The sequence below is a fragment of the Tiliqua scincoides genome, chromosome 2, assembly GCF_035046505.1.
Source record: "Tiliqua scincoides isolate rTilSci1 chromosome 2, rTilSci1.hap2, whole genome shotgun sequence".
In the NCBI taxonomy this organism is placed as follows: domain Eukaryota; kingdom Metazoa; phylum Chordata; class Lepidosauria; order Squamata; family Scincidae; genus Tiliqua; species Tiliqua scincoides.
The window spans coordinates 250902371-250925251 of NC_089822.1; the positions used below are offsets into that span (position 1 = coordinate 250902371).

At 46.1% G+C, this 22881-nt stretch overlaps 1 protein-coding gene across 1 annotated transcript; it reads left to right on the forward strand.

Moving 5' to 3' along the window:
- The first annotated feature begins 15154 nt into the window (after positions 1-15154).
- RPP21 (ribonuclease P/MRP subunit p21) lies at positions 15155-22487 on the forward strand. The gene is made up of 6 exons (XM_066617338.1): positions 15155-15198; positions 16993-17105; positions 18308-18408; positions 19713-19795; positions 21077-21223; positions 21722-22487. The coding sequence occupies exons 2-6, from the start codon at positions 17058-17060 to the stop codon at positions 21868-21870; spliced, it is 528 nt and encodes a 175-aa protein (XP_066473435.1). The 5' UTR covers positions 15155-15198; positions 16993-17057; the 3' UTR covers positions 21871-22487.
- Positions 22488-22881: the final 394 nt, after the last annotated feature.

Sequence of the window (22881 nt, forward strand, 5' to 3'; positions counted from 1 at the left end):
AAATGTATTGTGATACATGGAAATGAGAGCTGACTAATATTAACACTTTACTGGTTCCATGCTGTATCATAATAACATCTCATTGGCTGTCAGAACAATCAGTCTCATAGATCAGTTTTGAGTTAAGAAAATCCAGTTTTTGTTCCATAAGGCAGTTGTGTTTTCATTTTCTGGTTAATTGGCCATAACTTTTGATAGAATACAGATATACCATTGTGGTTTCTGTCATTGCAAGAAACCAATGATATACGTATAACATGATGATATATTTCCAGTGATATACAGGTTGAGACTAAGTATTCGTGTGCGTTCCATTCCAAGCACTCACATGGATGGCAAAAACCACACTATAGCAAATCAGTTTAAAAAACAACGTTTCTTTGCTCCAGTGATTTAACAACAGCCTTGCTGACCTTTGTGATGTTAAGACAGAGTCATTAAGACGACAATCCAACAATCAGTCTCTCTCAAGGTGCTTAGAAATGCTTCACTCAGCCCTTTCCTTCCCCAATGCAAAGTGATCACCTTTCTTTCACATACTCAGGGGGAAGGGAGGGGTCGTCTGGAGAGAGAGAGATTGATAGCCAGCTGCCCTCTCTCTCTCTCTCTCTCTCTCTCTCTCTCTCTCTCTCTCATATTAAGGAGGCTATTGTTAAAGGACTGAGGTGGCATCACTAGGGTTCACATCACCTGGTGCAGGATGCCAGCGTGTCACACACCCCCATGCAGTGGGCGGGACAACACCCCAGGTGGTGGGCGTGGTGATGTACCATCACTCCACCCCCACTGGTTTTTTGGCTGTACCTTTTGATAGAACAAAGATAGAACACATTCTGCATGAAATTACACGTTGATTGATATATAACATGATGGTATTATTTCTCCAAACTGTGATTTCAGTGATTTTGGTTACTAGTGGTGTCACACACCCCCAGGGTGTCAACTTACTAACACCTTATTGCAGCAGTTCTCAAACTTTTAGCACTGGGACCCACTTTTTAGAATGACAATCTGTCCAAGACCCACCAGAAGTGATGTCATGGTGGAGGTGAAATCATCAGGCAAATTAAAATAAATAAGTATAAATAATTAAAGTAAAACAAATCATTAAATAAGCTGAAGCCAGCCTTGGTTGACCAAGTGAATTTCCTCTGTAGTCTTCCTGCAATAACACCCCCCCCCTCCAAAACCAGTAAGGTTTTCAGCCCTACCCAGTGCCCAGTTCAATTTGAGAACTTATGTTTAAACCAGATCACTGTCAGGATCCACCTGGCTTTGCAAGTCTCCTCTGTTTTGATCCTTTTTTAGTGGGGGAGGGGAGGCTGCCTTCTGGAGCACTTGTTTAGCTCCAGGTGCACAGGATCAGGACCATTCTGGTAGCCTTGTACTCTCCTTCACCTGATCTTCCATACCAGCTAAGGCACGTTTGCTTACTCGTAAGTAAACGCGACCGTGAGGATTAGTTTCATTTTCCATAGGGCTCAATACATTTGCCTGCTTGGAGGGAGGGACTTCCTTCTCAGGTGTTTTTGGGGGCTGCATTCATTGGATCAGGACCATTCCAGTGTCATTGGATTCCGCTCAGCCTGCCCTTTCCGGTGGACTAAGACACATTCACTTACTCACGAGTAAACGCGCGATACGGCTCACTTTAACTTTCCATAGGGATCCATGCATTTTTTTATTCTCCGGTTTTTGGCCATAACTTTTGATAGAAAGGAGATATTTCACTCTGGTTTTTTGCATTGCATTCCGCTTGAAATTCTGCATCCAACGGTATATAACATGATGGGGTTACTCCTAACCACCACAATTTTAGTGTGTCACCCCCCAGTGCGCATCACCCCCCTGTGTGTGTCACCCGGTGTGGCCCGCACCCCCCGCACCCCCTTAGCGATGCCACTGAAGGACTGTTCAGTTTTTTAAACTGATTTTAAAGGGATGCATTTTTCCCCTTCTCCAGGGATCAGCTTATTCCTTCTCATTTGCAGTGGCCATTCGTGTTGAGTCAAATGCATGTATAAAAAATCCATGTATAAATAGGCTGGACCTGTATTCCCAACAATATATAACATGATGGTATTATTCATGCGTACCAAGTGTCAACCACTAGTGTTGGCCACTAGTGTCAAGTTCAGGTTGTTGCCCCCCCCTAAAGCTTGTTGCCTGGTGCTTTGCTACCCCCTGCACCCACTTAGCTTTGCCACTGATCCTTGCTGTTCACAATTAGATTAGAATGATGTTTATTACAGGATTTACACCCAAATCCTAACCAACTTTCCAGCGTTGATACAGCTGTGCCAATGTGGCATGTGCTGCATCCTGCAGTTGGGTGGCAGTCGCAGAGGCCTCCTCTAGAAAAGGGACTATATGTTCCCTTACCTTGGAGCTGCAGTGCCCTTACCTGGGTGCTGGAAAGTTGGTTAGGATCGCATCCTTAATGAATCAATAAGCTGTCTGGCTTCCTCTGTGGGTGGAATAGGAAAGCCTTCCTTGATGTTCCATAGCTATTTATGCAAGAACCATGAAAATGTTGTATGATTAGAATTCCTACAAATGCCCTGAGGTCTGATCTGGCAGATTTGGCCTTCAGCCACTTGAATTCCAGAAATGGAGAGGAGAGGACGAACAGACTCACCTCCACACAGTGAGAAATTTTGGATTCCAAGCCACAGCTCAGTCTGGACGAGTATGGAACAGTCACAATACTCACAGCTCTGAAATTGCTAACTCAGGAGCAAACACTGAGTCAGTAGTTCTTTTATATCCTGCAATGTTTGCTGCTGTGCCAACTGTGATATCTGTAAAGGTTTCATATGATTGTGACCTGGTGGGCCCTTAGAACTTATTTAACTGAGGTCTAAGGCTTCAAAAAACAGATACTGTATCAAAGTCAAGGCAATTTCTTAGATAAATGGCCTTCTCCATGGCAAGTGATCTCTCGTCCTGAACCTGCAGTTAAACAATAACATGCTGCTTTTGAATATGGAGCACATTCAATGAGACATTGGGACAAGCTGCATCTGAGCCTGGGTTTAACCCCAAGATCTGCTTTCAGACCGAGCTTCACTCCCAAGTGAATCTGCTTCCATTCAGAAGTCATAAGAACAGCCCCACTGGATGTCTCCTGGTTCTGGTGTTATGTGAGAGTGTAAAGAGCATCTCTCTATCCACTTTATCCTTCCCATGCATAATTTTGTATGTCTATTCCCTTTAATCTGGTAATAGTCTATTCCCTTTAACGTGGAAATAGTGTGCAATTTATATGCTGATTGCCCCATTTAATATCTGGACCCACATTCATTTTGTAGTGTGTGTATGCAGTGAAAAACACAGATGTGTGTTGTGTGATCTCACAATTTACCTTCCCTTAAGAAAAGGGCTGCTATCCAGTGTACGGTTTTTAAAAGGACCCCTAAATAAAACAACAACAACAACAACAACAACAACAAAAAAAAAAGCTATGCAGTCAGACAGCCAGCAGCAGGGTGGGGGCTATCCAGTGTTCTGCATCGAGTGCCACATGTATGATTATATGCCTCTGGGGCATAAGTCATGGGTGTGTCCTCGGTGCAAGGAGCTCCAGGGTCTCAGGGAACGCGTCCGCTCCCTTGAAGCCTTGGTGGCCGACCTGGAGAAGTGCAGGCAGGCAGAGGAGGACCGTGGGGAGACTTCCGGGGACGATCAGGCTTCGTCCCAACCTCAGACGTGCAGCTCCTCGGCTGCCCGGGTGGGAAGTCTCGGGACTGGAGGACGTCATCCTGGAGAGGAGGGAAACAATCCCCTAGGGGGGACCCCTTCTCCAGGGGATGGGCCCGTATCCGAGCGCACTCGGGATACTCCTCGGCGGGAGGGGGGTCAGGGGCTTCTTGTAGTGGGGGATTCGATTATTAGAAACATAGAGAGGGGGGTTTGCGATGGATGTGAGGACCGCATGGTGACTTGCCCGCCTGGTGCGAAGGTTGCGGACATCACTTCTCGTCTAGACAGGCTAGTAGACAGTGCTGGGGGAGAGGTAGCGGCTGTGGTGCATGTCGGCACCAACGACGTGGGCAAGTGTAGCTGGGAGGTCCTGGAGGCCAAATTTAGGCTTTTAGGCAGGAAGCTGAAAGCCAGGACCTCAAAGGTAGCGTTCTCTGAAGTGCTACCTGTTCCACGCGCAGGGCCAGCTAGGCAGGCAGAGATCAGGGGTCTCAATGCATGGATGAGATGGTGGTGTAGGGAGGAGGGGTTTAGATTCGTTAGGCACTGGGGAACATTTTGGGACAAGCGGGGCCTGTACAAGAGGGACGGGCTCCACTTGAACCAGAATGGAACCAGACTGCTGGCGCATAACATTAAAAAGGTGGCAGAGCAGCTTTTAAACTAATCCCTGGGGGAAGGCCGACAGGAGCCGAGGGGCATCCAGTTTGGGACTCCTCATCCCTATGGGATGAGGATGGGGAGGTTAGAGAACAACAAGACAAAGGCAGGGTAGGAGAAGAAATTGGGAAAAGTAGGGTGATGGGATGTGATAGACGGTTTGGCACAATGAGAGGATGCGGGGACAAAGGAGCAAATAAGCAGCCCATCCTGGGGCATTCCGTGTATAAATGCTTTTATGCGAATGCCCAAAGTCTACGAGCAAAGGTGGGAGAACTGGAATGTCTGGTGACAAGGGAAAATATTGACATAGTGGGCATAACGGAAACCTGGTGGAATGCGGAGAATCAGTGGGATACCGCAATCCCGGGCTATAAACTCTACAGGAGGGACAGGCAGGGGCGTGTTGGAGGTGGGGTGGCCCTTTATGTTAAGGAAGGGATAGAATCCAGCAAAGTAAAGATTGAAGGTGGGTCCGACTCCACCGTAGAATCTCTGTGGGTTAAATTACCAGGCTTGTGCAGTGATGTAATACTGGCAGGGGTGTGCTATCGTCCTCCAGACCAGAAATCTGATGGGGACCTTGAAATGAGGAAACAGATCAGGGAGGTGACAAGGAGGGACAGGGTTGTAATCATGGGGGACTTCAATTATCCTCATATTGACTGGGTCAATTTGTGTTCTGGTCACGATAAGGAAACCGGATTTCTTGACGTGCTAAATGACTGTGGCTTAGATCAGCTAGTCACGGAGCCCACCAGAGGACAGGTGACTCTGGATTTAATATTGTGCGGTACGCAGGACCTGGTTAGAGATGTAAACGTTACTGAGCCATTGGGGAACAGTGATCATGCTGCGATCCGTTTTGACGTGCACGTTGGGGGAAGAATACCAGGCAAATCTCTAACAAAAACCCTTGACTTCCGACGGGCGGACTTCCCTCAAATGAGGAGGCTGGTTAGAAGGAGGTTGAAAGGGAGGGTAAAAAGAGTCCAATCTCTCCAGAGTGCATGGAGGCTGCTTAAAACAACAGTAGTAGAGGCCCAGCAGAGGTGTATACCGCAAAGAAAGAAGGGTTCCACTAAATCCAGGAGGGTGCCCGCATGGCTAACCAGCCAAGTTAGAGAGGCTGTGAAGGGCAAGGAAGCTTCCTTCCGTAAATGGAAGTCTTGCCCTAATGAGGAGAATAAAAAGGAACATAAACTGTGGCAAAAGAAATGTAAGAAGGTGATATGGGAGGCCAAGAGAGACTATGAGGAACGCATGGCCAGCAACATTAAGGGGAATAATAAAAGCTTCTTCAAATATGTTAGAAGCAGGAAACCCGCCAGAGAAGCGGTTGGCCCTCTGGATGGTGAGGGAGGGAAAGTGGAGATAAAAGGAGACTTAGAGATGGCAGAGAAATTAAATGAGTTCTTTGCATCTATCTTCACGGCAGAAGACCTCGGGCAGATACCGCTGCCTGAACGGCCCCTCCTGACCGAGGAGTTAAGTCAGATAGAGGTTAAAAGAGAAGATGTTTCAGACCTCATTGATAAATTAAAGATCAATAAGTCACTGGGCCCTGATGGCATCCACCCAAGGGTTATTAAGGAATTGAAGAATGAAGTTGCAGATCTCTTGACTAAGGTATGCAACTTGTCCCTCAAAACGGCCACGGTGCCAGAAGATTGGAGGATAGCAAATGTCACGCCTATTTTTAAAAAGGGAAAGAGGGGGGACCCGGGAAACTATAGGCCGGTCAGCCTAACATCCATACCAGGTAAGATGGTGGAATGCCTCATCAAAGATAGGATCTCAAAACACATAGATGAACAGGCCTTGCTGAGGGAGAGTCAGCATGGCTTCTGTAAGGGTAAGTCTTGCCTCACGAACCTTATAGAATTCTTTGAAAAGGTCAACAGGCATGTGGATGCGGGACAACCCATGGACATTATATATCTGGACTTTCAGAAGGCGTTTGACACAGTCCCTCACCAAAGGCTACTGAAAAAACTCCACAGTCAGGGAATTAGAGGACAGGTCCTCTCGTGGATTGAGAACTGGTTGGAGGCCAGGAAGCAGAGAGTGTGTGTCAATGGGCAATTTTCACAATGGAGAGAGGTGAAAAGCGGTGTGCCCCAAGGATCTGTCCTGGGACCGGTGCTTTTCAACCTCTTCATAAATGACCTGGAGACAGGGTTGAGCAGTGAAGTGGCTAAGTTTGCAGACGACACCAAACTTTTCCGTGTGGTAAAGACCATAAGTGATTGTGAGGAGCTCCAGAAGGATCTCTTCAGACTGGCAGAATGGGCAGCAAAATGGCAGATGCGCTTCAATGTCAGTAAGTGTAAAGTCATGCACATTGGGGCAAAAAATCAAAATTTTAGATATAGGCTGATGGGTTCTGAGCTGTCTGTGACAGATCAGGAGAGAGATCTTGGGGTGGTGGTGGACAGGTCGATGAAAGTGTCGACCCAATGTGCGGCGGCAGTGAAGAAGGCCAATTCTATGCTTGGGATCGTTAGGAAGGGTATTGAGAACAAAACGGCTAGTATTATAATGCCGTTGTACAAATCGATGGTAAGGCCACACCTGGAGTACTGTGTCCAGTTCTGGTCGCCACATCTCAAAAAAGACATAGTGGAAATGGAAAAGGTGCAAAAGAGAGCGACTAAGATGATTACGGGGCTGGGGCACCTTCCTTATGAGGAAAGGCTACAGCGTTTGGGCCTCTTCAGCCTAGAAAAGAGACGCTTGAGGGGGGACATGATTGAGACATACAAAATTATGCAGGGAATGGACAGAGTGGATAGGGAGATGCTCTTTACACTCTCACATAATACCAGAACTAGGGGACATTCACTAAAATTGAGTGTTGGGCGGGTTAGGACAGACAAAAGAAAATATTTCTTTACTCAGCGTGTGGTCGGTCTGTGGAACTCCTTGCCACAGGATGTGGTGCTGGCATCTAGCCTAGACACCTTTAAAAGGGGATTGGACGAGTTTCTGGAGGAAAAATCCATTATGGGGTACAAGCCATGATGTGTATGCGCAACCTCCTGATTTTAGAAATGGGTTAAGTCAGAATGCCAGATGTAGGGGAGGGCACCAGGATGCAGGTCTCGTGTTATCTGGTGTGCTCCCTGGGGCATTTGGTGGGCCGCTGTGAGATACAGGAAGCTGGACTAGATGGGCCTATGGCCTGATCCAGTGGGGCTGTTCTTATGTTCTTATGTTCTTATGTACCTATGCACACACTGACTCAGACAAAAGGGCTAAAACTCCTTACAAAAATAATTTTTTACCAAACTTCCACTTGCTTGAAATATCTTATCAGTTCTTACTCACAATAGATGTGTAAGAAATCAGGTCAGTGTTGCCAACATGCCAGAAAAAGACTGGCAGGGCCTGCTTCAGTGCCTTTAACTGCAGCTTGATAGTTGATGAGGCCTGATAAGATCCTCTGCTAATTTGTAAGCCTGATCATCTGCTAATATCTACAGCTCAAGCCAGGGGTGCTCAAACTTTCAACTTTAGGGATGCTGGACCTTTAACAAGTGTATAGAAGACAGAATTGCAGCAGGTGCAACTTGTCATCCCACAGATGACAAGCTGCACCTGCTGAAATTCTCTCTTCTATACACTTGTTAAAGGTCCAGCATCCCTAAAGTTGAAAGTTTGAACACCCCTGGCTCAAGCTATCATTAAAAGCACAGGAGCAGGGTTCAGTAAAAAAAGCTGGTAATCCTACTTACAGCAGTAGTGGGGAGGGGGGTTTCTACAATGCTGCCAGAGCACTTTGGAAACTGGTGGAGAAATACTCAATCGGGTTTCTCCTTGTGCCCATCCCAAGTCTTAGGAGAATACAAAGATACACTTTGCTTGCCACAGGATGTGGTGATGGCATCTGGCTTAGATGCCTTTAAAAGGAGATTGGAAAGATTTCTAAAAGAAAAGTCCATCACAGGGTACAAGCTGTGATGGGTATGTGCAACCTCTTGGTTTAAGAAATAGGCCTTCTCAGAAGGCCAGGTTCAAGGGAGTGGCAGGTAACTTGTTGTCTTGTGTGCTACCTGAAGCATCTAGTGGGCCACCGTCAGATACAGGAAGCTGGAAGCCAATTTATCACATACATATCCCAGGTGTGTCTGTCTCACCAGTGAAACCTAACAGTTTGTCTGGTGGAATGAATTTAGTTTATACCCTCTCAATCAACAGGAAACAAAGTGAGCAAGGACATTTTCAGAGCTGCAACCATCTGCTTATCTAATACAGATTCCTAGGTACTCTGTGTATCAACAACAATGCTGAGAACTGGAACTGCTGCTGTGATTAGTTATCTTAGTAGACCACAAGCTGAACATGAACCAACAGTGTGATGCAGCTGCAAAAAAAGAAAAAAAAAAAAAGCTAATGCAATACTGGGTGCATTAACAGAGGCATAGAGTCCAGATCAGGTGAAGCAATAGTTCCACTCTATACTAATCAGACCTCACTTGGAATACTGCTGCCAGTTTGGGGCACCACATTTTAAGAACATAGGCTGGAGTCTCATCCCCAAGCAGGGCAGCCTTTTACAGGGTAATTGGGGAAAGACACTTGGAGACAAGTGGGAGGCAGGTGGTCTGCTCTGTGGTCAGTTGTGTCAGTAGAGGGGTGCAGACCACTCTGTATGATGCACTCAGGGAGGGGGGGTGCTGACACCACTGCTAGCCAAAATGGTGAAATCTTGGTGTTTTTGAATACTACCACCATGTTATATATCACTCAATGTGGAATTTCATTCAGAATACAATGAGACAAACCACATTTAAATATCTGTATTCTATCAAAAGCTATAGACAAATAACCAGAAAAGGAAAACACAACTGCCTTATGTAAACAGATTTGAGACTGATTGCTCCAAGAACCAATGAGGTGTTGTTATGACACAGCAGGAAACCAATGAGGTATTAGTATAACAGCCCAATCCTATCCGCTCTTTCCTGGGAGTAAGTCCCAATGACACTAATAGAACTTGCTGCTGAGTAGACATGCAGAGGATTGGGCTGTAAGCAGTGGCGTAGCTGGAGGGGGGAGGAGCCGCCAGTCCGGAGGGGAGGCTCAGCAGGGCGGGCAAGTGGCCCCTCCCTTCAGAGCCATTCCCGGAGGGGGCCGCAAAACGGAGCCGTATTGCCTGCCCTGTTGAGCCTCCCCACCGGACTGGCTGCTCCGCCCCTTCCAGCTGCGCCAACAGCTGTAAGTCAGCTCTCATTTCCATGTATCAGAGCTAATACTAGGGCTATGTTCTTTTTTTAGCTTCTAGCAATAGAAGTGCTTGACAGCTCTTTTTTGTTTCTTAGCTTCCAGAATGCTAGGGTCATGTTCTTTTTTTCTAGTGTGCTAGCCAACTAGAATTTTGAAAAGCAAGCTCTGAACTTTAAAAGATCACCACCTCCATACAGACATCACTTCCGCCTTTTTTTTATTAAAAAGAATGCAGGAGCATGTCAGGAAAATGTCGGCCTCCACAGTGTATACGGTAACAACATGGCAACCTCCATACAACTGATTTGAATGAGGGGCACCATTTTTTTGCTTTTTAATGAGCAGTGTGCTATTTCCTAGCTAAAAAAATAATGCAGCCTCAAACTTTTATTCAGCTGTGTGAATGCTATCAAGTTGGCCACTGTTTTTTTCCTGGTTGGCGATTCATTGGGTGACCTGTACTGTAATATAAACAAACAAACAAATGAAGTTACACCAACCTTAGTGATGCCACTGCATTTAGGTTGTGCATGTGATATTGCAGTTTATTCTGTATGCTCTCGTATGGGAGGAGGTCTGTCATGAGGGTGACGCAATGAGCTCTCTCACCAGTTGATGCAAACCCTAGTAACACCTCTGTCTGGGGACACTAGCAACAAAGACCAATACCATCCCTTTTTCCTTCTGCAAGTGACTACTGGGCTCTGCTCCAGAGAGAAGGCAGGCAGTGATTCATAGCAGCAAAACTTTGTTGCCTATAGACTCCAATGGAGCAGGGCTGTGCTGGGGCACCCACTCCCAGGAGGAAAGCCCATCAGGCACTCAGAGGGTGGGTGGAGGCATAAATAACAGCTGCTGCTCTTCCAGTGCTCAGGTGGCCCATATAGGGGATGGGGGGAGCCTTGATCCCGGTCCCCCCAATTTTGCCTCTCCAGGAAACCTCTCGCAAGACTTCTCAGGGGAAGGACAGGACTGAAGGGACCAGGACTGAGCAAAGGCTTCCTGGAATAGGAACTCTCCAGTCCCTTCTGGGAAATCCTCTGTAAATAGAGATGTGACTGGAAAGGAATCTGGTGCCTGCAGGAAACTCCAGGATCCCTTTGCCAGAGAAGGAAAAGGGCTTGGAACTGATGGGCTGAGCAGTGGGAATGAATGACAGTTTGCACAGGAGAGAGATTGTGGGTGAGGTTGGTGGGTCTGCTGGCCCAGGAACTCCATTTCCCAGCTGGCCCTGCTATGCTCTGGGACTGGCCCTGGAGGGGGAGGCCTTGCACAGGCTGGTGAAGGAGGGAGTGGGAGGCCTGAGCCCAGTGAGGGCCACCTGGGAGCAGGTGTGTGGAGGTCCCGTGAGGCCTGCAAGTGGCAGTTCTTGCCTGTGGGGAGACTGCTCTTCAGACTTTTCTAAAATCAAGCAAACTTTTGGTTCTTTAAGACTTACTTCTAATGACTATTATATCCCCATATATGTGGGTTGCACTTTAGGGCAAAGAGTATTTTGCCTATATGTGCCTTTTCCTTTGAAAGCCTGGAAGAATAACAATTTTAAAACAATAAGTGAACACAGGCAGACTGTCCTTGCTAAGACATGTATACTTCTGCCAAAATGAGGCCTAACTGTTCATTGCCTGGCATCTTTATCTATTTGCATTCCAAGGTGTTTATGCCTAAGCAGCTTCTGTGAGAATAACAATTTTGCTTTAAATGAAGTCAAGCAGTCAATAGAATTTACTCTTCTGTGTGTTTCTATGCTTTAGCAGTGTGGTTTTTAAGCTTTTACTCAAATGCTATGTCACCCTGGTTATCCTGCCTGCCATCTTCCATCACTATCAGGGTCTGTGACTGCATTTGGGGAAATGTTACAGACCTGTACTTTGAACAGGCTACTATGTATATACTTTTAATAATAATAGTCAGTGGGGCTTACTCCTGCGGATAAGAACAAAAGAACAGCCCCACTGGATCAGGCCATAGGCCCATCTAGTCCAGCTTCCTATATCTCACAGTAGCCCACCAAATGCCCCAGGGAGCATACCAGATAACAAGAGACCTCGTCCTGGTGCCCTCCCTTGCATCTGGCATTCTGCCAAAGCCCATTTCTAAAATCAGGAGGTTGCACAGACACATCATGGCTTGTAACCCGTAATGGATTTTTCTTCCAGAAACTTGTCCAATCTCCTTTTAAAGGCCTCCAGGCCAGATGCCATCACCACATTCTGCGGCAAGGAGTTCCACAGACCAACCACACCCTGAGTAAAGAAATATTTTCTTTTGTCTGTCCTAACCCTCCCAATGTGGATAGGATTGCAGCCTTTGGGATACTTGGGAAATTAAAAAAAAAAGATCAGCAATTGCTTGAGAAGGTTAGGAACGTTCTTTTTTAAATAAACTTTTAAACATACATTTATTGTAAACTTTTAATTTACTTACTTGTTTAATTATTGATTTTATTTGATTTTGTTGTCAAAATTTTCCTGCTTGAAGTTGTCACTTCTGGCCATGACATCACTTCCAGGTTAATCACTTCCAGGTCACTTCCAGACCCACTTCTGGTGGGACATGAATGAATGTTGGCAACCTTCAGTCTCAAAAGACTCTGGTATCGCGCTCTGAATTGTGGTTCTGAACAGCGTCTAGTGTGGCTGAAAAGGCCAATTCGGGAGTAACAATCCCTTCCACACCGGGAGCAAGTGCAGTCTGTCCCTGGTCTGTCTCCCTGGCTATGGGCCTTCCTTCTTTGCCTCTTTGCCTCAGCCTGTTGGCCAAGTGTCTCTTCAAACTGGGAAAGGCCATGCTGCACAGCCTGCCTCCAAGCGGGCTGCTCAGAGGCCAGGGTTTCCCACTTGTTGAGGTCCATTCCTAAGGCCTTCAGATCCCTCTTGCAGATGTCCTTGTATCGCAGCTGTGGTCTACCTGTAGGGCGCTTTCCTTGCACAAGTTCTCCATAGAGGAGATCCTTTGGGATCCGGCCATCATCCATTCTCACAACATGACCGAGCCAACGCAGGCGTCTCTGTTTCAGCAGTGCATACATGCTAGGGATTCCAGCACGTTCCAGGACTGTGTTGTTTGGAACTTTGTCCTGCCAGGTGATGCCGAGAACGCGTCGGAGGCAGCGCATGTGGAAAGCGCTCTCCTCTCCTGTTGTGAGCAAAGAGTCCATGATTCACTGCAGTACAGAAGTACTGCTCTGTAGTACGCAAGCTCTGTAGACCTGGATCTTGGTATGTTCCGTCAGCTTCTTGTTGGACCAGACTCTCTTTGTGAGTCTGGAAAACGTGGTAGCTGCTTTACCAATGCGTTTGTTTAGTTCGGTATCAAGAGAAAGAGTGTCGGAGATTGTTGAGCCAAGGTACACAAAGTCATGGACAACCTCCAGATCATGTGCAGAGATTGTAATGCAGGGAGGTGAGTCCACATCCTGAACCATGACCTGTGTTTTCTTCTGGCTGATCGTCAGTCCAAAATCTTGGCAGGCCTTGCTAAAACGATCCATGAGCTGCTGAAGATCTTTGGCAGAGTGGGTAGTGACAGCTGCATCGTCAGCAAAGAGGAAGTCACGCAGACATTTCAGCTGGACTTTGGATTTTGCTCTCAGTCTGGAGAGGTTGAAGAGCTTTCCATCTGATCTGGTCCGGCGATAGATGCCTTCTGTTGCAGTTCCAAAGGCATGCTTCAGCAGGACAGCGAAGAAAATCCCAAACAAGGTTGATGCAAGAACACAGCCCTGCTTCACTCCGCTTCGGATGTCAAAGGGGTCTGATGTGGAGCCATCAAAGACAACAGTGCCCTTCATGTCCTTGTGGAAAGATCTGATGATGCTGAGGACCCTGGGTGGACATCTGATCTTGGGGAGAATCTTGAAGAGGCCGTCCCTGCTGACCAGGTCGAAAGCCTTCTTGAGATCTATGAAAGCTATAATAAAGAGTGGCTGTCGTTGTTCCCTGCATTTCTCCTGCAGTTGTCTAAGGGAGAATACCATATCAGTGGTGGACCTGTTGGCTCGGAATCCGCACTGCAATTCTGGATAAACGCTCTCTGCAAGTACCTGGAGCCTCTTTAGTGCAACTCGGGCAAACAACTTTCCTACAATGCTAAGGAGAGAGATGCCACGGTAGTTGTTACAGTCAGCCCTGTTGCCTTTGTTCTTGTACAGCGTGATGATGTTTGCATCCCTCGTGTCTTGAGGTACTCCACCTTCTCTCCAGCAGAGACAGAGGATTTCATGCAGCTCAGTGACAATGCAAACTTTTTAGCACTGAGACCCACTTTTGGGAATGTTTGTCCCACAAGTGACGCTCACTGAGCATCACTGGTGGGACAAACATTCTAAAAAGTGGGTCCCAGTGCTAAAAAGTTTGCAAACCACTGCTCTAGGTCAGTTGTTCCCAAACTTTTTAGTGCCGGGACTCACTTTCTAAAATGACACTCTATTGAAACCAACCTAGGTTTACCAGACTTTTAAAAAGGAGATCTAGAAATAAATATTTTATTTATTTATAAACATAAGAACATAAGAACATAAGAACAGCCCCACTGGATCAGGCCATAGGCCCATCTAGTCCAGCTTCCTGTATCTCACACAGCGGCCCACCAAATGCCCCAGGGAGCACACCAGATAACAAGAGACCTCATCCTGGTGCTCTCCCCTACATCTGGCATTCTGACTTAACCCATTCCTAAAATCAGGAGGTTGCGTGCCTTACCCTAACCCTAACCAGAAAAAGACCCTCAAATATTTATCTCCCTATATTTACGCATTCTTGAAAACTGTAGAAGCTGAGCTCTTTGCAGGGTAATTAAGCAGCTACAGCAGTGGTTCTCACACATTTAACACCGGGACCCACATTTTAGAATGAGAATCTGTCAGGACCCACCAGAAGTGATGTCATGACCGGAAGTGACATCATCAAGCAGGATAATTTTTAACAATCCTAGGCTGCAATCCTACCCACATGTACCCAGGAATAAGTCCCATTTACTATCATTGTTAAAAGAATATACATAGTAGCTTGTTAAAAGTACAGTCTGTAACATTTCCCCAATGCAGTCACATCCCATGGTAGCATCAAGTCTAATATATTGAAAATAAAATATTGAAATGAATGGGGACCTACCTGAAATTGGCTCATGACCCACCTAGTGAGTCCCGACCCACAGTTTGAGAAACACTGATCTGATTTTTGAATAGCCTCAGGGCTTTGGGCATTTAGTTATCTGATCTTTCCATCAGCCTTTGGGGACCCACCAAAAATCAGGTTGCGACCCACCAGTGGGTCCCGACCCACATTTGGGAGCCACTGCTCTAGACACTCTTTGCAGGTAGCCTCTTTCATTTCAAGCATTTTTCCTATACTAGGCACCAGGGGGCATCTTGGAGTGCATATGTATCATGGATTATAAATTATAAATGCCCTTTGTTGTTGGCTGCTTTAGAACGTGAAGCTTCCTACTCTCTTATTCCCAAAGGGGTCTTTTGTGCCCTGTTCTAAAGCATCTCTAAACGGACAGAATGGAAAGCGAGGGGACTACATTTCCCATGTGCCTTTGCTACCTCAAACCCGGAAGAAGGTGAATGGAACGTTTGATGCAGAGCCTCTTTGTGCACAGGTAAGGAGCTGCTTCTGGTCCATGGATGTTCTTGGGGTGATGGTAGGGAAGAGCCTCCGTGGGAAAAGTCGGAGCGGATTAGTCGAGCCAGAAAACAGTGGAGTCCCCATTGACAGTAGCAAACTAATCCCTTGTGCCATGCGATGTAGTCATTAAAAGAGTGTCTCTGAGCAAGTGCAGAGTGCCTTTTCTAAACCACCGTTTATAAAAAAAAAAAAAATCAAACCATTGCAATGCAGCCATGGCTTTTCAGAGGATCCCTTTCCAGAGAGCAGAGAGTTTTCCCAGCCTTTGGTTGAATGGCCTCTGAAAAGGATGAGAGTGGTTGCTACCAGGGCCTCTGAGAGAAATTTTATCAGGGGGTACACATTTTCTTTGGGCCCCTTTGCAAAGAGGGATGGGTGAAACAGAGTGGGGGAGGGTGGTGACAGGCAAGCAGAATAGGGGCAGGGAGGGGTGAAACAGGGTAAGGGGAGGGTAGAGACAGATGGAAAAGTCTTTGGAGCCCATGTCTACCAACCTATGTGGCATCAGTAGTGTCCCCAGCATCCTATGCAGGCAACAAGTTTGAGTAGGTAGGAAAACATAAGATCCCAGGAAATTTCTGGGCCCCCTCCTTTGGCTCCAGGGCCCCCCTTTGGACCCTGGGCCTGGTTACAAATTACCCCCTTTTAGCCCCCTCTCCTAAGCCCTGGTTGCTACACCATATAGAGTTGAAAAGCTGCCTACCACTATGGTGGATGGGGTGTGTTTGTTGTTGTTATATCACTTTTTAACAAAACAAAACAAAAAAAGAAATGCACAAAGCAATTTACATAGCAAAATAAATAAAATGGTGGTTCCTTATCCCAGTGGGCTCACAATCTAAAACAGTGATTTTCAACCCTTTTCATCTCATGGCACACTGGCAAGGCACTAAAATGGTCAAGGCACACGATCAGTTTTTTGGCAATTGACAAGGTGCACTGTAAGGTCAATGGGGGACTCACATCTCCCCATGGTCCTATTGATAAATGACCCTCTCCCAAATTCCTGCAGCACACCTGGAGACCATTCATGGCACAGTGGTTGAAAATGACTGATCTAAAAAAAAAAAAAGATGCAAAAAGCGACAGCAAAAATGTGGCTACTGGAAAAATGTGTTGTGCTAGGGGCAGTTGCTCTCCCTGGTAAGAGAACTGCCCCTTTAAAAAGTGCCTCTTTGCTCACATTTTACATTGTAAAGTAAAAGGAGACCTCTAGTGTAGTGTTTCTCAAACTGTGGGTCCCCATTCACTTCAATATTTTATCTGTAATATATTAGACTTGATGCTACCATGGGATGTGACTGCATTTGGGGAAATGTTTTTGGCTATTTAGTCCAGAATTTTCCTCTCTTGCTCAGGTTCCAGCACTGGCATTAAGGGGGGTGGGGGGACACATGGGACACTATGTTTCTTCCTGGCCACTAGTGTAAAGTGGCTCCTTTTTTTTTTTTTTTTTTTTTTTTTTTGCTTTGGCTGCCACGTCTGGCTCTGAGATCAAGGAGGAAGGGCTACTTTAAACCAATGTAGGCGCCTGAAGAAACTTAGCATTCTGCGCCCCCCCCCAGTGGATTCCAGTAATATTAATTAGGTTGAGAACTATGCATTTTTTCTCTAGTGCGGTTATTTGTATCTGAGCTAAAATCAAATGTATCCTACAGTTAAGAAGCGCCGTGAAGCTGAAAATATTGGCACAGTCCCATGGGATAATGTGTAGGTTGGGGTCACATTTGTAGGTCACTGCCTGTTCATGAGTGCTTCTTTCCTGCAGGTTCATGGTCAGTTGTCTCCCTACCAGTGCCCCTATCAATTTTGCATAGATTTCTCTCATCAGCCATGATTAAGGATAAAGAAGCATTCCAGAGGCTCAGTTTCCTGTACCAGGTGAGATGAGTGTTCCCTTTATCCCTGTAGTAGTTTACTTGGGATGGAGGTTGCTGGGGAATGCAGCTCTTGAGGCCTCTTCTGTTGGTGTGTTGCCTCCTTAATTACAAATGCCTGCAACCTACCCTTTGTAACTGGGGGCTAGATAGACTGATGTTATTGTCCTGGTTTTAAGGACTTGCAATGATGTGACCCAAGAGAGCCAACTTGGGGTGGCTCCTGAGCCAAATCCTTTTGTAAAAACTGCAGAGAGCAAATTGACAGAAGAGAATTGTGCCAATTTGTTTGTTTGAAATTTATATCCTGCTTACCTTCCATTCCATTCATGGGACCATCAGGGTGGCTCACAACCAATATAAAAAGGTACATATAAAATATAACAAAAATACAGAGAACAGAAAGGGTCAGATTTAAGATTTCAAAAAAATCCAGCTGAGGATATAAACAGAAAACTGGAAGTACCAGGACAGAATTCAAGACAGGCCACAAGAAATAGATAAACCTTCATTGATTGTTTGAAGACTAGTCACGATTGGGCCTAAGAGAAAATTCCACAGACTCAGCACCACTACAGAAAAACCCTGGTCTCCCACCCATCACATGGGACACCCATCACATATGTGCAGACAAGGGGGTGAATGTGAAGAAGAACAGAGTGGCAGGGTAGATTCATATGGGAAAAGATGGTCCTTCAACTATCACAGTCCTAAGCCATGGAGGGCTTTAAAATCATAACTGGCACTTTGAATTAGGCCTGGGAAAGCCCACTGGTAACCAGTATAGATGAAAGATCCTAGCATAATATGGCTGGACCAAGGTGTCCCAGAAAGAACCTTAGCCGCCCTAAGGGCAGTCCTGTGTGCAGCACATTAGAGCTGTCTGCTCATTATGTTACTAAGACATGGATTGCTGTGGCCAGCTCTGCAACCTTAGGAAAGCTGCCACAGCAGCTGAAACTGTGCAGACACTCTTCTGACCAGAGCTGCAAACTGGGCTGCTAGAGGCAGGGCTGGATTCCAGAGCACAACCAGGATCCAAACCTGGTCCAAGCGTAGTACCATCAGGCCTAGGACACTATGCTGATTTAACTAGAACACTCTGCAAGAGTGGATTGTATAGTTCAACTATGGGATCATTAGAAGTAGTGGGTGTTTCTCGGGGGCTGGATAAAGATTTCTGTCTTTCTTCCTCAACCACAACAGGCAGCGCATTGTGTCCTTGCACAAAACCCAGAGAACCAGGAATTGGCTCGATTCTATTGCCACACACAGAACAGCATCAGCAGACGTCTCGTCTTAAGACAGTGAGTGTCAATATGATGCCATCTAGGGCTTTTACCATCTCAGGGATGCTGGCTTCAATCATTGTTCTAGCTAGATCCTTAGCTCTGGAACAGTTTCCCTTTCTCTGTTTCATCCTCTGGTCGTCTCTTTAAATCTTGTACCTCACTCCCTAAACCTGTCCTAGACCGTTTATTATCTCACCCATTCTCATGATATAATTTAACAGAAATGCTTCATAAATTATGTGACTTCAGTCTGTGCATGCTTACTTAGGATTAAGTTAACTTGACCCTCTTTTGGGGAGGCTGTTGGATGGATGGATGGATGGATGGATGGATGGATGGATGGATGGATGGATGGATGGATGGATGGATGGATATTCGTTTGGGTGAGGGCTTCTTCAGCTGCAGTGTCTGAGATCTGGTACACCTTTCTGTCCACGTAGCTCCATCACTACCTACCTTCAGGCAAGCAGTGAAGCAAAATTGTATGCCCAATGAGATTTTTACAGTTTTGTATGTTTAAAATGGCGTCAATTGGAACCTGGAAATAAGTCCCACTGAACTCAGTGGGACTTACTTCTGAGTGGGCATGCATAGGATTGTACTGTTAATTGTAACTGTTTTATTATAATAATAATACAGGTATTTATATACCGCCTTTCTTGGTCATCAGATTTTTCCTCAGACTTTATTCAAGGCGGTTTACAAAAGCAGGCTGTTTCTAAATCCCCGTAGGGATTTTTACAATTGAAGAAAGGTTCTATCTTGCAAGAACCACAACATTTCAGATGAATCTTTGCTGATCTGGTATCACATTGTGGCCTCCAGTTTCCTCCCACACAGGCTGACAAGCAGCTCCTTCATCTCTCACTTGAAGGGCAGCCAAGACGCTTATTCGGCTTGGCTTGTCAGCTGCTTCAAGGTCTCACCATTGACGGTGCCGGTGGCCTTGAACTGGCAACCTTCGGATGTTATCTTCAGGCAAACGGAGGTTCTACCCTCTAGACCAGACCTCCTGCCCTTTTATGAAATGTGTTTCTTCTTTTCTACATAGTTCTTATATTGGGGCATGTTTACAATTTTTTTTTTTGTAAACCTCCTTGATAGTCAGGATAGAAAATAATCAATAAAATGAAAATGAATCTCTCAGTCACAGCTCCCTTTCCTCCTGGTTTGTAATATGAGGGTGCTGATATTGGCCTACCTTGCAAGTACGTTGTGTATGTGAAACACTTTGAGTTTATTGCATTGTGTTCAGTGAGCTGGATAATGGGGACACACAGATGTTTGCTGCTAGTCTTACATTTTGGCTTCTCTTGCAGGGACCCCTCTGTGAAAAGAACCATCTGCAAAACTTGCTTCTCCCTCCTTGTCCCTGGAGTCAGCTCAACTGTGCGCCAGAGAAGTGAGAGGCCTTTTCTCATTTGTGCCACTGTATGGATACTCCTGACTTAGAAAATTACAGGTTTTAAAAATGATGTGTGATGTAAAGAAAGTGGATGGGGAGAAGCTTTTCTCCTCCACCTCTAGAATCTGAAGTCATCCAGTGAAGCTGAATGGTAGGAAATTCAGAACAGAAAATGGTTCTTCACACAGGGCATAATTAACCTATACCAGTATTCTTCAACCTTGGGCTTGTAACTCCAGTGGGGTTACAGAGACTCAGTTGTAGGGTTGCAGCAACTTACAGGAATGAAAAAGGTTTAAGACCATTGGACTAGAGTGCCACCAAGTAAAGGGGGAGGTAGCTGATGTACCTCTTCAGGTACCAGGAGATTGTGTCTCAGGTTCTTAGCAATTGTGCTAAAATAGCTTTCACTAGTGCCAGGCTTCATGATAACCCTTTTCCACTCTTTCTAATAAGAATATTTGAACAGATCTGGGTGGGCGGAATGGGTGGCATAGGGATGGGTGGCGACAAAGACTGGTGGATTGGGTCCCAGGGTGGGATCAGTGGTGGATTCCCAGTGTCTGTTTGTTTGTTGGGGTCGTGGCATGAAAAAGGTTGAAGAACACTGATCTATATAATTTACTGTACAAGACATGGTGTATACAATTCACTGTACATGGTGATAGTCACTAACCCAGATGGCTTGAGAAGAGAATTAGACAAATTCAAAGAGGACAAGTCTGTCAGGGCGACTAGTCACGAAGACTAACCTCCTTTCTAGGGTTCTCTCAGCTGTGATGGTCAGGATTTGGAACACCCTTATGCCTGGCCCTATGACTGCCTGATTTTAGTCAGGCTCCAAAATCAGTGTTACTCCCATTGATTTTTTCAGCTTGGATCAATATTCCGTAAAACTCCTCTGAGGACAAGACTCACCCAGTTCAGGGACTTGGCATTTCACCTAAACAGTGACCCAGTGATACCTGAAGAACTTGAGAGCAGATGTCCCTTATCTATTCCCTCCCTTCCTTTGCCCATATGACTTTTTTCCTTTCCTCCCAGCCTCTGTGACCTTCTCTAATCCCAAAGTGTTTGAAAGTGGAACAGCGGGCTCCATTTGGACTGAGAATCTCAGAAGTGAGGCTGGGCAAGAGAAAAAAAATCAGGGAAACACTGAACTTAGTGGTTCAATAGGAAGACTGAGAGGGAGCGTGTTCGGAAAGCGGGAGGATGTTTTGGTAGTGGTTTCTCAGGCTTCTCTGACTTGCTCACTCCCTGCCTCCGCTTTTCCACCAGAGCGCCGTAATCAGCAATGGACTGTTGTGCGGTGTCTCAACTGTGGCCTAACCAAGCATTTCCTCAGCAATCCTGACTATAAACTGTGGTCGGAGCAACCCGAGGCATTGCTGGAGAATCAGACACCAGCTTGCAAAGAAGCCAAAGGTAAGCAAATGTGGATGAGGAAGGACACTGTCTGCGGACAGTGAGCTGCTTCTGGGGGTGAAGACAAGATGGGGCAAATAGCAGCCAATCAAGTTCATCGGGACAGAAATTTGAAACCCCTCCCCAGTTTCATTATGTACCAAGGTTGTTAAGGCTCCTATTCGCTAGAGAAAAGTGAAGCCCATCAGGGCTATAAGCATTATGTGTTCTTTGACCATACAAGTACCACGAGTCATCAACTGGGGACTGATGTGCAGAACTTGGGGGGGGGGGGTACAGTGAAGGTGTTCAGTTGTCAGTTGTTAATTTGTCAGTTATCTCTAGACAAATAGGAAGGAGTTTTGGAAGGGGAACAAGGATGTGAATGTGGGCAGAGAAAGAGTTTGTTGGCAAGGCTGGGTGGAAATAGATTGTGGAAAATGTCGCTGTGGAGCACATTTTTCGGGAGGCCTCAATGGAACTGTTTTGCACCATTTGTTTCCTTGCATCCCACTCCAGACCAGACACCCAGCTCAGCACAGCAGCCCCCCAAGACCTTCCAGGCAGAGAAGACCACAGCCCCAAGTTCTGAACCTCACGGCCCTCCTGCTTCCAAGGAGACCCCGGTGGGCAAATCTAAGGGGAAGAAGGAGCCAAGTGGAAGGTGACTACTTTCTTGGAAATGGCATCTTCCCAGTCAGACAGCTGTTGTGGTATGGTGGTGTGTGGGTACCCCTCAGCTGGGTCAGAAGATGCAATTGTGGTTCAAATTATTTGCTATGGCAAGAAGCTCGTGGATTTCATTTTTACTAACAGACGCTCAGCTGCTTGCAAGATTTGGTTGGCTCAGGTGAGATGGGTTTTGGAGATACAGGCCTTTTTTTGAGGCCCACTGATGATTTGAGATGGCAAAGGGATGGATTGGGAAGAACAGAGCACCTGCCCCCTGCAAGCAACCTGGTGGCAAACCATCCCTTAATGTCTCTTCCTGTGTTTCCCTCCTTTCCAAAGCTTGAAATAGCTTCTTATTTGCCTTTGCTTACCCATTATGCCTCTCTGTTAGTAAGCACTTTGAGTGCTGCCAATTTCTGATGTCCATTGTAGGGTTATGTGGCTAGGTCAGGTCAGGGGGAAATGGCCGAACTGGGAGATGTTGGTAAATTGTCTTTCCTGTTGTTGCATTTGAGTTTTGGAGATATGGAGAGCTCTAATCCGCCATCACTTCTGCCAGAAGGAAGCTAACTCTGTAAAAACGTTGAAATAAATTTTGGTTTCAAGGTTTTAATTGTGCTGTTTTCTCTAGTTCAGTGGTTCTCAAAACTTTTAAGCACCGGGACCCACTTTTTAGAATGAAAATCTGTCGGCACCCACTGGAAGTGATGTCATGGCTGGAAGTGACATCATCAATTTAGGCTTCAAAGGCCTAAGCCGCAATCAGCCGAAGGTCCCATTACACAGCAAGCCAGCGCTGTTAAATTGTGTGGCTCAGAATTCAGACATTCCAGCTTAGAAATCCAAGCAGAACAAAGACTTAGAACCTTATCCAGCCACACAGCTCTCCCTCCCCTTTCCAGCATATCATCTTCCCACCTCTTCAGGGCAAAGCACCAGGCCTCTCTCCAACTGGGAGCACTCCCTGCCCAGCAGCTCTGCACCCAGTATTTTCAGCTCTGTATTTT